This window comes from Xiphophorus couchianus, chromosome 4 (genome assembly GCF_001444195.1).
Source record: "Xiphophorus couchianus chromosome 4, X_couchianus-1.0, whole genome shotgun sequence".
NCBI classification, from domain to species: domain Eukaryota; kingdom Metazoa; phylum Chordata; class Actinopteri; order Cyprinodontiformes; family Poeciliidae; genus Xiphophorus; species Xiphophorus couchianus.
Window position 1 is genome coordinate 16,296,159 of NC_040231.1, and position 13,674 is coordinate 16,309,832.

Sequence of the window (13,674 nt, forward strand, 5' to 3'; positions counted from 1 at the left end):
CGCCCTGTTGTTGTTGTTGTTGTTGTGGCCACCCAGGGCTCCTCCTTCGACATCGCTCGCTTCAGACTCCGGACACCCGCCGGCCGGCCGGTCGGTCCGTCTGGAGGCTTGCGCAGCCGAAATAGGCGCCGCTGCCCGGAGCCTGGGTGATGCGTGGATATAAATTAAAAAAAAGAAAAAAGGAGCGCAAACAGCAGAGCAGACAGCTGGAAAACAAACTAATCAGTCCCTCCGGTGAGCCCTGCTCTGCCCCGCAGGTTGTGGGATTTGTCCGCATGTGCATGGAGAGTAGTAGCGGCTGGGGACGCGCATGCGCCTTGGTGAAGCCAGCATCAAAAACAAGCTGAACTGTCAGCCGAAGTGCATCTGAATGATTACTTACTCCTCTGACATTAAGTTGAAATTATAGAAATGGTCGTGCACATTTATTATTATGCTGTTGATTCTGTTCGCTCCTACAACAGGTCCAGATCACCCAGTTTTATGGTTTTGACTGCTTTCATGGACAGTTTATGATCGGAACAAAATGTACCACAATAGCTAAAACTAAATAAAATCTAAATACACATCCTTATTATTACTCATTAAAAACATTTCAATTATTCATGTTCACAGATTTTGTTTGTGGTGGTTAAAACATTCCTCTTAGAAACGAGACTTTCCTTCGACAAACAACCTCAGTTTCCACTGATTCTCAGTATGATTTAATAATATTTCGGTTCTCTTCACTTCTCAGTCCTGCAGAAACACTTGCAAACATGATGCCAAATGAAAATACATCTGAACATGTCTTTAAAAATAGATGTATTTTTCATAAGGCTTGTTTAAAAAAAAAAAAAAACTTGAGAATGACCTTACACAAAAACACATTAGTATGCCTTAACTTACACATAATAATGGTTGGAGTGATGATAAAATTGTTTTTAGAGCTGCACTTCAAACCGGAAATAAATCAAAAGACTGATTAACATTGTGAAATACTGTATATTACTTTGACTATTTTTGCTCAGTAGCAGATTAGAGCACACCAAAGACACTAAATACATTATTGTACCTGCAGATATGTGTCAATCTTGTAGTTAAATGAAAGCTGTGTCCTTGAGAAGTCTCTTATTATGGGGTTTCTGCACATTGTTAAAACCTTCTGTATTGAATCGTGTGCTATGCCACCTGGTGGAGGGTTTAAGTACTGTGTTTGGTCAGTTCAGTTGTAATAAATAATTTTTTAAAACTGCATAATTAAATAAATTCTACTAGACGAATTGTGTTTTTAACAAAGTCTGACGTTTGTCTATCAGAAGTTGTTCAAATTATCAATACGACAAAGGCACAATATCAACATTTAGTCAAACAACGTTTGGAAAACGTAGAATTTTATTGTTAACATTTACTTTATCATAATTGAAAAAAAAAACATTTTAGGTGATGATGTAGAATTTCAATAATTCAGACATATTATTCTCAAGATTTTATGAAGTATTGTACTTTTGTACTTCAACTTACCTTAATGACCGATAGAAACACCTGTTTCAAGATTAACGCAATATGACCTTAATAACTCAATAATTTCAGCAGTTTTATTTTTATTTTATCAAAGTATAATAAACATTCACTCAAACAAGCATGTCCGTCTCTGCTTGTGGTGATTCATATCGCCAAATGTCCTTCAGAAGCCTCCGTACTTTTGGAGTCGTCGCTAGGCAACCAAAACTGTGTCTCTGCAGGTGTTAAAAGTTGTAATTAAAACATTAACGCCGTCGTTTAGCGGGTATGTGATGCTTAGATTGTTATATTAATGCCGGGAGAAACATATTTTGGCTTGAAGAAAAGTTTTATAAATAGTATTTCAAAGTGGACCGACTCAATCGTTGTGATTTAAACCCACTACCATGCCGAGTTTTTACTGCTATGTTCTTAATAATTCTTGTCAGGAGAGATGTTTTTGTTAGTTTCTGATTTTTAATCGTCGTCGATAACTGCAGTTCTAATAAAAATGTGGATAATCGATCAGGTTGAGATCAAAATTGGCCAAATTAATTTGGACAGACTCCGATTGGTGAAGAAATAGGCTACATTCACTACAGGCATTAAAACTTTCAACTCACCCTTGCTAAAGCTGAGTGGCAGCTTTTCATTCATAATAATCTTGTAATTCTTAATTTTTTGTTGCACCTAAACCTGTTATTTCGATCAGTATCTTCTGCTTTTGTATGTCATTGAAAAGAAAAGAACGAGGCCACAAAAATAATCAGTGCTAGAGAGCCTGAAATGTCAGTTTTGTACCTGTCAGTGTTTTTAATGTGTTGACTGTATCCCGTCTTACCAAATTAAATATACCAACAATTTAAATTAATTTAGCACTTGTTTTTAAAGCTGCACTTCAAACCAGAAACAAATCAGAAGACTGATTAACTTACAAATTAGTAATACTTTTTTCCTGCTATTACTTACTATAAATTGTGAACTGTATTCATAAGTGATGTGCTTTGCTTTCTGCTGTGTCAATCAGGCTGCTGAGTGTTGTGCTGGAAGCTAAAACAGCAGAACTATTAAAACAAGCAGAGTGAATTATGGTTATGAATATATTTGCTTTTACTCATGTGGCAAATTTATTGAAACTTATAGACTTAAGTTAGCCTGTTGATGGAGAAAAATGTAAAACCAATCAGGATTTCTTTCAAAGGTCAAACAGATTCTTATGGGTTTTAGACGGTGGAGAGTGAAGTTCAGTCAAAGCCAACATGCTGCTCTTGAATATGGAAGATAAACAGTTCCAGTTAAGAACCGTCAGAAAAGGCCGTCCATGTAGACGGATACACATCTTCACTGTTCATTCAAAGATAAATGTGTTTTGTGTCCAACTTCTCAGCTGCAGGATTTCAAAGTCCAAAGCAAGAGCCATGCAGGAATCTGGAAAGAAGGTATCAGTCCAGATATTTTCCTGGATAAAATTGTGAGTATTGTGGAGATGCCTTTTGTTGAGGCTAGAAACTTGATTTATTTTTGTAATCTTTAGAATTGGGCCAATAGAAGGGGGTCAGTAACAGCAAAATACATGGATTCTGACCATGAAGAAAAGGAGGAGAAAATCAATGGTTGTGTTCAGAAAAAGACTGCAGGTAATTTACTAAATGCTGAATGTTTGAGTCAACTAAAAAAAACCTCATAAACCCTTGATTTATTTGTTGATATTAATCAATAAATGTTGTGATTCATGTCATATGTATATATATATATACCACAGTATGTTTTAAAATTCATAATAAACTTAATGATTATGATTTATTGAAAGTTTAGTAACTATATTGGTATATTTTACTCATTCAATTTTCCTTTACAGCTCTTTCTGACCATGACTCCAGGGTTTTAAGAACCAAGCTACACATTGTGCAAGAAGAACTTGATCTGCTTTCCACTGAATATCATTATCAGGTAGAGTTATAAATCTAATCAAACTCCCATGCAGTTCAAACTTATTCTGCTTTTGTGGAACTTTACTTTATTAGAACTATCAGCATGTTTTCATTCTTCATTTTAAAAGCCCTATAATTCCCCAAATATACCGACAATGGTCTCTTAGCCTGTTTATGCAGCAGCATTTTAATTTTAAATGTATCTACATATCAAGATAATAAATATAAAAATGTAAATACACGGATTTTTCTAAAATTTTAACATTTTTCTTTCAGAATGATGAATTTGGAAAGCTTTTTGCAACAAATAAGAGGCTGGGCGATGATCGAGCCAGACTGCAGAAGACCATTTGTGTCCAGAAAATACAAATTGAGGAGCAGAAAGCTTCGATTAAAGATCTTGCCCACAAATGTCATGATCTCCGTCTGCAAGTGTATGACTTAAGCAAGGTTTGTGTCAGTGGCAACTGAAGCATGAGCTTGGAGAATTTTTTAAGTTTAATGTCTAAATTCTGACAATAATGTTGAATGGTTCCCTATTTGCCATAATAAATAACAGTAACCTTCATTGTTTCTCTAAGCTGGTTAGAGGTTATGATGAGGAAGTGGAGAAGATGAACTGCCAGCTGACTGCAGCCAATCTGGTGAAGAAGAAGAAGGTCTGTTGAATTTATTTCAATACTTTATATTAAATACAACAGACTAAAGGTATGTTTATCCTAAATATAGGAAAAAGATCAACTTGGAATTAATAGAAATAAATAAAATTATTTAGAAAGTTGATTAGTTGTCATCAAGGAATTAAAATACATGAAAGAGAGTATTTTAAAAGTAGAGAGAGTAAAGGTTTCCAGACTCTAGTGCAGATTGTTTATCCAAATGGGGAGTTCAGTTTAATAATAATTCTACACTGTGTGCACAATTATTAGGCAAGTGAGTATTTTAACCAGATCCTATTTTTTTGTCATATTTTTACTCCAAGCTGAAAAATGTGCAATCTGTTCAGACTATTTAAGCTTAGCAGGTGATGAGTATCTGTGTAATGAGGGAGGCTTCAGGAGGTCAACACCTTGTATCAAGGTGTGCATAATTATTAGGCAGGTTCTTTTCTTTAAGCACAATATGCCAAAAAAAGAGATTTAGCTCACTCTGAAAAGTTAACAATTACCAAAAATCTGTCAGATGGATGCAGCACTCTTGAAATTGCTGAGATATTGGGGTATGATCATAGATCCATCAAACGCTTTGCTGCAAATAATCAAGAGAAACGTGTTGTGAAAAAAGAAACCCGTACTGAACAAGACGCATGAGCTGAAGCGTCTAGATTGGGCCAAGAAATATCTGTAGACAGATTTTTCTGAGGTTTTATTGATGACATAAGAGTGACTCTGGCGGACCAGATGATGGATGGATCTATGGGTGGATCAGTAACGGGCAAAGAGCTCCACTTTGAGTCAAGCACCTGCAAGGAGGAGATGGGGGTTCTGGTATGAGCTGGTTGAACCTTTTGGGCTCAAAATCAACTCCCAAACATACTACCAGTTATTAGACGAGACTTTATTCAAGCACAGGTACAGGAATAAGTATGAGTCTTTCAAAAAGACACAAAGCTCCATGACATGCTCACCAGATGAAAAACTTCCTCACCTGAACTGAATCCAATTGGGAACTGTGGACAGTTGTTATAGCTCAGATTATAACAAGTAATAATTAACTGCAATAACTATGCAGATGATACACAGCTCTACGTTACAATGTCAGCAGGTGACTCTGAACCCATCTGAGTGATGTTTAAATACAAATCAGAATTCTTTATCTTAGAATTTAAAGAGGAATGATCAAGAACCAGCAGAACAGCTTCACCTATAATGACTAGAAACTAGTGATCAGGGGGGAGTGATTGAATTTACTCTGTATTTCTGCATATGCAATGTTTTTTTTTTTTTTTTTCTAAAGCCACAAGACCACATTTATTGTGACTTAGATCAACGCAAATAAACTGAACTCAACTGAATTGAATTTAATCATTTTGATTTCTTGTGTAAATCTAGATCCTGAGTAGTGAAGAAAATCTAAATATAGAAAATCTGCTGGCTGAGAACAAAAACCTCAAGAAGCAAAAATATGACCTTATTTTGGGTTTCAAGAAGCAAACCAAGCTGATCGACATTCTGAAAAGACAGATAGTAAGTATTTTTATTTTACTGCCGTAATCAGTTTTAAATGATTAAAATTTCAAATTTAAAACATTACACAACTTTTTGTGTGCAGATGCACCTTGAGGCAGCAAAGCTGCTGTCCTTCACGGAGGATGAGTTCATCAAGGCCATGGTGGAGACACAATAAACTTATCCTCACTGTCCTTCTTACTTCTTATAAAGTCATTTCTTCATGTTATGGGGCTACACTGTAAATCTAATCCTGTGTTAAACAACCTCAGTTTGAAAATGCATTGATTAATATTTTGTTCACTTATTCACTCAGAAGGGTTTTTGAAACATATTTTGAAAAATATATTGTTAAAGCATAGGCTAATACATAAAAATATATCACATAACAGAAACATAACAGAAAATAGAGAAAAGCTGGCAGTTCAACTTTTTTATCTTTATGTCTCCTCCAAACTAAAAATGTATATTTTAGTGTCTGTTGCATGTTTAGCTACACTTAAGGAAAGTATGTTTTTCTGTTGGCGATTATGCAAATACATACATGCATATCAGTTTGAATGATGTGTAAAAAAAAAAAAAAAAAAAAGGAAATAATTTTTTGTCTAACTAAACCAAACATGGGAGAAGTAGCATTAAGATTTTATGCTCCACTGCAGCTGAAATCCTGAGTTCCTTTAAACCAAAGGAACTCAGTCCACATGTAAGCTCTAAACATGTGGGCTAAAATCCCACATGTTTAGAGCTTACTTTGATTAGTACGACACTTTTGATGACATTTGAGAAATGTACTGTTTATTGTTTGTTTCATACTTTGAACTGGCTTGTAGCCGAAATGTGCTATATAAATAATCAGGGGCCTCAAGCATAAAAGAGTGCGCAGTTTTCACATTAAAACTTGGCGTACAGAAAAATTTAGAAAAGAGCAGCGCACAAAAAAAAAAAAAAAAAAAAAATCGGATGTATAAAGCCGTGAGCACGCACGTGGCCGCGCACCTTTCTTTTATAAATCCTAATTTGCGGGAAATAGAGAACAGCTGCTGGTCCGCCCTGTCGCCTCTATAAATACATATGTAAATTAGTATAAATACCCGGAAGTCTGCCACCACGTGAAGCAGTAACCATGGCAACGTCCTTGTTTGTAGCAGTATAAGTATTTATAATAATAATAATTATATATATTATTTAAATGGTTCTTTCAGGGAACATAACCTCACAAAAATAAAAATAATACATTTTAAAGAAAGAAAAAAAAATCCTAATAATAATAAAAAAAAAAGAAAATAAAGAGATCGTGCAAATTCCTGTTTCAACAGCAGAGCGTTCAGCCGGGATTTAAAGACAGACAGAGAGTCATTTGAGTGGATAAAATGGACGTTTATTATAAGTAGTGGAATCATGTGCATAAGTTGTACATTTAAAGAGTGGAGATGCTTTCTGTCCAGAAAGGCGCATTCACAAAGCTGGCGGCTCCCCTGAAGGATGACTGCAGCTGGACCGGTACCGGTACCTCACGGATCCTTCTATAAGTTTTGCTCAGAGCTCCGGGATAATCAGTCTGGATTAATCTAAACACTTATGAACCATCATCAACATTTCCCAGCAGATCAATATGGTCAATCGCTCCCTCTGAATCCTTCCACTGATCTCCATCAGAGCCAAACCGCTCCACAGTTACGCGGCTCACCTTTATGCAGCTACTTAAATATACGTGTGATTGTCTACGCACCTCCATCACCTTAAAAATAATCAAACCTGCTTGGTGTTAATCTGCTGATCCAACCACGTTTTATTCTTTTAGTGAGAATAAAATCACCCCAGATGCATTTCATTCGCCTCGGTGCACAGAACTCTGCGTTACATCTTTACGGGACAAAAACTGAGGAAATGTATTTTTTTACACGCTAGTGAGGTTTTCGCATCCTTTTATTTTTGATTTCTTTATTTTGTGTGTGTGTGTTATGTTATTGTCTGAGGATAAATGCGGTTCAGTTTCATTGCTTAGTTTAAACAATAAAATATTAAAATCATTAAAAACCCCCCCTAAAACATCGGGTTCGATGCTTCTTGGTCTAAATAACGCAAACTTTGACGCAAAGTTAATTTTTATACATGCCGACTTGTGCGTAAAATATGGCGCCGCACATATTTTGTGCGCACGCACGCTTTATGCACGAGGACTCTGGTCTTAATTTGAGCGACTTCTTTTGTTGTTCTCTGCTTTTCACTGTGAAATGTTCACACCAGATTAGGCTCAAAAGTTCTGAGAAGAAATTCTCACACAATAAACAAAACAACAATAAATAATTTACAGACTTTGTCTACCATTAATGTGACATTTATCCTATGCAGTTCACCTGAACAAGTAATGGGGGATGCAGTACAAAAATGAAAAAAAGGGCAATAACCCAGTTGCACAAATGTACTCACTTTGCTGAAACAGCTTTTAGAAGCAATTTCAGCATCCATTCTTCCTTGTTAGGAGCCTATCAGCATGTGTGTACCATGTAAAAGCTTTTTCTTTTTTTTCTTTTTTTTAAATCTACAGATGTCCAAAGTCCTCTTCATGTGTTTCAACAGATTTTTTTTTTTTTTTGTCTCTTGGTTAATTCAAAACATCAGTGAAATTTTAAAACATTAGGGTTAAATATCTCCTACTGTGAGTGAAAACAGTGTTTCCCCACTATGACACCAGATTGGCCCTCCAAGTAATATCTCAGATGATTGATATGTAATGACACCGGGTCATTCCTATACAGTCGGTGTTAATATGCAGCGCACATTTTTGCAATGCACCAAATGGGGGAAGAAGAAAAACAACGACAAATGTGAAGGATGTGGAGAAAAGGAATACATATTACATATTGTTATTATCTTATCTCTTAGGTCCACATGAGGTACCACCACACCCCTCCCCAGTCAGTGTTTCATGTTTTATCTGTTATATTAAAATTCAATTCAAAAATCTTTTATTTATCCCAAAGGGAAATTAAATGTTATTGTAATTAATTTAACTACTGTTCTCGAACAAATATGACCTCAGTAAATCACCTTATTTAGTATTTATTTGATCAAAAATAGCCGGCATGTGTCTTTGTGGCAGTAATCTCACGCTGAAATTCCATCCAAATGTCTTTCAGGAGCTTCCGTACTTTCGGCTGTTGGGCAGTTGTTGCTAGGCAACCCGGATTTAGCCACAACAATGGCGGACAAAAGTTGTAAGAAAAAGGCAAACGCCGTCATTTCGCAGGTATGTTATGAATAGGTTTAGCTTTGGGTGTTAGAAAAGTTCAAAACGAACACTTTCTCAGCTTATAGAACATTTTTTTAATTTTATTTTAAATCTCCTTAAAGACAATTTTACCCCCGTTTTGTGATTGTGCTCGAAGTGGAGAATGTCAAATTATTTACAAAAGGCTGAGTTTAGACAAAAATAAAAATTCAATCACAGTGCTTCTAAAGCTCGGGTTAAATACTAAATCGCTCTGTAACTCAGTGCTGTTGTCTGTTTTTGTGTTACAGACCAAGAAGCGTCCATCATCCAGTACTGCTGAGAGCTTCAAGAAGGTGGAAGCTAAACCAAAGGAAAGATGTAACTCGAGTCCAACAAAAAAACATATTGATGACATTTTTGCCAAGGAGGAGCAGTACAAGTAAGATAGTTAAACGTGTTAATGGCCTAATCACCTTTTTTCCCAAAGTAGTTAATTATTCCTCCATATAAGTGGTAAAATACACTCACCATAGACATAGACATACTTTAGTCATTCAGGTCTTCATTTAAAATGTACATGTTTAGTGAAATTTTGTTGCAAGGCTCCAATAATAATAAAACAAATAAACAATCAAAAGTTTCACAGCTTGTGTTCAAACTACATTATGCATCGTCTTGTTTCCATCAGGCTGTTAAATGCTGAGCTTGAAGCCAAAACATCAGAGCTGGTGAGACAAGCAGAGCAACTCATGGTACGTCGTGAATATGGATTTGAAATCTAATCTAGTGAATTTCAACACCTAAAAGATGCAGAAATATATGGAAAAAATGTAATGCATTTTTTCTTGTAGAAATCAAAAGTAAATATTTTCTGTTTGTGGCATTTTAGAGAGAGCAAAGTGAAGTTCTGTCACATCCTCTCTCCGATGAAGTCGCCTTGGAAACGGAGGATGGAGATGGTTTCAGGTAAGAGCTGTGACAAGAGGGCAGAGCATGCTGAACAATGTGCATAGGGAGATCCACTGTGCAGGCACATACATTCAGATCTTTGTTGCTCATGAAAATAATATAACTAACAATGTGTGTATGTGTGTGTCCGACTCCTCTGCAACAGAAACTCAAAATCTCAACCAAAAGCTGTACAGGATCCTGGAATGAAGGTATTAGATCAGAAAGGAATCTTTGGTTCTTGGTCAGATGTTTGTTTTTTAATCTGGAGCAGCTTTTCCTTCTGGCTGAACAATGTAATAAAAACAATCTAATAATATTTTTGCTCAGTATGATTTGTGTACTCCTTAAAAGGTGAGCAAAAAAACGGTCACATCAGCAACACAGAGTAAGCATGCTGGGAAACAAGGAAAGAAGCCACAATGTAAAACAGCGTGAGTTTGATTTTTATTTGCATTATCTGTTACATCCTTGTTTATTATGATGGCTTAAAAAGGACATATTGTTTATTCTAGCACATCAAAGGACTCTCATGATGCTGAAGCCCTATTGGATGAAACTGATCTGTTCTTAGCAAAGACTATTCTGGGCCTGGAGGAGATGGAGTCTGTTCAGAACAACGTAGTAGACAATGCTGAAGATCACGGAGGATCAGGTAATGACCAAAGTGGAATGAAGTCACATTTATTTGTTGATGCAAATGATTTGAACAAATTAGAAAACATTTCAATATTCAGCTTGGAAGGACCCAAACTTTTGTGCTCTTATTCTGAAAGCGCTAGATGTAGAGACGCACATTACTATTAGTTTGCGCTGCTAGTCGTAGTTGACCTGGTCTTCTAGCATTAACACACCCCAGTAGTTTTTCAAACTTGCAACTGGAATATGATTAAATTGAGGTAAGATCAATCCTGTTTCCAGATCAAAGTTTGAACTTCATAGGTGAAGGAAACTCAGCTTGTTTCTGTTTCCAGGTCTTTATGCTGGGAGTTCTGGAAATTTCTGCCGCAGCACTTTTCTTTTTGAAAGATTCTGATGAAACAGTAACTAATGTACTTGAACAGATCATGTTTTTGGCTGTTGGAGTTAAGCATCTCCCCATTACATTTAATCTGCTCAAATTTACCCTTTGAAAAAATATTATTAAAATAGCCAAAGTTCCTCAATCTGAGAACTGTGGCTCTACACCTTTGTGTAAGTTTTTCATTCCTGTAAGAAGCACTTGGATTCATACTGCTTAAAATAAAAAAAGTACTGTTAGAAAATTATTGATCAGTGTGTCTAGTATTTGATATTTATTGATTGTTGTAGAATGAGTAGCTATTTACTGTGATCACTTTATTTTCCTTTGCAGCCGTTTCTGATGTTCAAACACGAGTGTTGAAGGCAAAGCTTCGAATTATGCAAGAAGAGATCGACATGCTTTCTTGTGATTATCATAAGAAGGTAAATAAATAAAACACATTCCAGTAATTCATTTTGCTTCAGTGTAATCTTATCTAGCACCATAAATCTAAAGGAAAGGCTAAAATACAACTCCTGGACTATTTACACCTTCAGTCTCAAAAAAATAAGCAGACTACTGGTATTTAGAAAATGTTCCTCACCTTTCAGGAAGACGAAAATTCAAAGCTGGCTGCAAAAATTAAAGAGCTTGAGGAGGACAGAGTCCGGCTGCAGAGGACCATCAACATCCAGCAAACACAGACTGAGAAGCAGAAAGCCTTAGCTGAAGAGTCGGCCAGAAAATGTGACGATCTCCAGCTGCAAGTGTCTGCGTTATGCAAGGTCTGTGTCTATGGAACTGCTTAGACAAATCTGTCAGAAATGACAACCTGCTTCATTGCTCATGCAATCTGACCAGAACTTGTAACAGTGACGTCTGCTGTGCTTTGAATAGGAAGTAGAAATTCTGACTAGATCCAAAAAGCAAGCGGCGCTTATCCACAGCACCGCGGAGGTTCGTCTAAACAGAGCTGTGGAGGAGGTGGAGAGGTTGAAGTCTCAGCTCGCTAAGACAAAACAAATAAACAAGGTAAGAACCCGACTGTTTTTCATAGTGGATTAATACTAAATACCAGAAATCTATGTGTTATAATTATTTGAATCATGTGAGTAATTTTACTCATCATGCCACATGTCTGTAACAAAAACTAGTGGTTATCTAGCAACACAAGAGTATTTTTATTTACATGAGAAGATGAGAAGAATCATTTTAGTTGTGGTGTTACAAGTTTGTGAATTTGGTCAGAGTTCATATTTAGAAATGTGATTTCTAGTTTAAGGTTTATGTGTGTGAATAAAAACTTTAGTAGCCCAGACTTGCTTCTAGCTTTAAACAAAATAATTTAAAATATGACACTAAATGACCAAATGTTTATTAGCTACGACTTTAGTAGCTAATAATTCAAGTTATGTTTTATTTTATGAGGTAAAATGTTGTTCTTAAATTATTTTGTATATTCCGAATTTCATGTGATCTTGATACCTAAAGTCTTGCATGAAAAGTTGGTCTATGCTCAACTGTAACTTCTTAATTATTGTGTGTGTTAAACAAGGACAAAATCAGTGAAGAACAACAAAGTAAAGAAAATCTTTTGGCTGAAAACCAGGTTCTTAAGAAGCAGAAAACTGAACTTATTGCTGGTTTCAAGAAACAACTGAAGTTGATCGACATTCTCAAAAGACAAAAGGTGAGGATCTTTACTTCACACCCACGCTGTGTTCATGTTTTCTCTTTGAAAACGTGATATGACTTTGTGTTTGCAGATGCACTTTGAAGCTGCAAAGCTGCTGTCCTTCGCAGAAGAGGAATTCATGAAAGCTCTGGACTGGGGGAAGCCATGAACATGGAGATATACACAATTTATTTAATTATTTTTATGTTTCTTTTTTTCTTTTAAGAAAAACACTTCAACAGGCTCCTTTTAGAGATGGTTCTATGTTTTGTATTGTGAACTGTTTAGATTTGATTAGTTCACTGTAAATTGTTTCCTCTTAAGATGTCTTTTATGAATTTAATAAATGTTAACAGTCTAAATAAAAACGAAATAAACTTAAAAAAAATAGTTAAACTGAAAGTGTTGTTACTAAACCTACAAAATTCACCGCCACAATACCGCCATCTAGTGGTCAATAGGAGGAGAAACATTGTTTTCTGAAGTCTTCGCCGGTATTCAAGGTGTTTCATTGCAGAGGAAGCCGTCTGCTTAAATGTTGACCTGTTTTAGAAACACATGTGAAGCTGCATAAATGATGTATATTCAACCATACACAGCACTCTGTCTGCTACAACAAGCCATCAAAACTCCTGACAATCAACCAGAGCCTCATTTTTAACGCCCTAAACACTGGACTCAACTATGGATGTTTTTTGTTCAGTCTTTAGTGGATCAAAATGCTTAATGGTGGCCTCAAATAGTAGGTAATACATTCAATTTTAGAAGCTGATGTGACTTCATTCTGACAAAATTTCGATCTATTACGTTGACCCCAAAAGCAAAGAAGCTTAACTAGTATTTTTGGTCATGTTTCTAAGGCAAATATCTTAGTACACTTGAAATCATACAAAATCAACAAGTAACTTTTCAGCAACATATTGGAATTAGGAACTTGTTTTAAATAAATTTTTAATGATTAAAAAAATACTACTTCCACTGGCAGATTATTTCATTTATGATAAAAATGTATAAGTAAATTAATCTGCCAGTGGAACTAGAACTTTTTTAAATATTAAAAACCTACAGTATTTACTTAAAACAAGGTTCTGTATCTTGCTGGGAAATTGTTAGTTTTGTCGTAATGTGTAGATATTTGCACTAGGAACTAAACCAGTTCAAAAACAAGTTTTGATTTTTTAAAATGTATTTATTTAACCAGGTACGTTGAGAACAAATTCCCATTTTCAACTAAAAAAAATGACTTCACCGAC

At 35.6% G+C, this 13,674-nt stretch overlaps 2 protein-coding genes across 6 annotated transcripts in view; both read left to right on the plus strand.

The window, feature by feature from the left end:
• LOC114142671 (testis-expressed protein 9-like) overlaps positions 1-5,782 on the plus strand; it is a 35,695-nt gene extending 29,913 nt beyond the window's left edge. The window contains exons 1-8 of one of the 5 annotated variants that reach the window (XM_028014059.1): positions 127-234; positions 2,870-2,921; positions 3,017-3,119; positions 3,341-3,432; positions 3,690-3,863; positions 3,995-4,072; positions 5,465-5,599; positions 5,685-5,782. In XM_028014059.1, the coding sequence (XP_027869860.1) occupies positions 2,901-2,921; positions 3,017-3,119; positions 3,341-3,432; positions 3,690-3,863; positions 3,995-4,072; positions 5,465-5,599; positions 5,685-5,759 (678 nt within the window). In that variant the 5' untranslated portion in view covers positions 127-234; positions 2,870-2,900 and the 3' untranslated portion in view covers positions 5,760-5,782. Of the gene's footprint in view, positions 1-126; positions 235-1,501; positions 1,769-1,812; positions 2,777-2,869; positions 2,922-3,016; positions 3,120-3,340; positions 3,433-3,689; positions 3,864-3,994; positions 4,073-5,464; positions 5,600-5,684 lie in introns of those variants that run through there. The other 4 variants (XM_028014055.1, XM_028014057.1, XM_028014056.1 and 1 more) reach the window with 4 other exon arrangements.
• Positions 5,783-7,549: 1,767 nt separating this feature from the next.
• Positions 7,550-12,808, plus strand: LOC114142497 (testis-expressed protein 9). Its single transcript, XM_028013811.1, has 12 exons — positions 7,550-8,831; positions 9,104-9,234; positions 9,484-9,547; positions 9,685-9,761; positions 9,910-9,955; positions 10,098-10,177; positions 10,259-10,398; positions 11,098-11,189; positions 11,358-11,531; positions 11,644-11,778; positions 12,302-12,436; positions 12,513-12,808. Exons 1-12 carry the CDS (start codon positions 8,784-8,786, stop codon positions 12,588-12,590), a joined length of 1,200 nt encoding a protein of 399 aa, XP_027869612.1. The 5' UTR covers positions 7,550-8,783; the 3' UTR covers positions 12,591-12,808.
• Positions 12,809-13,674: the final 866 nt, after the last annotated feature.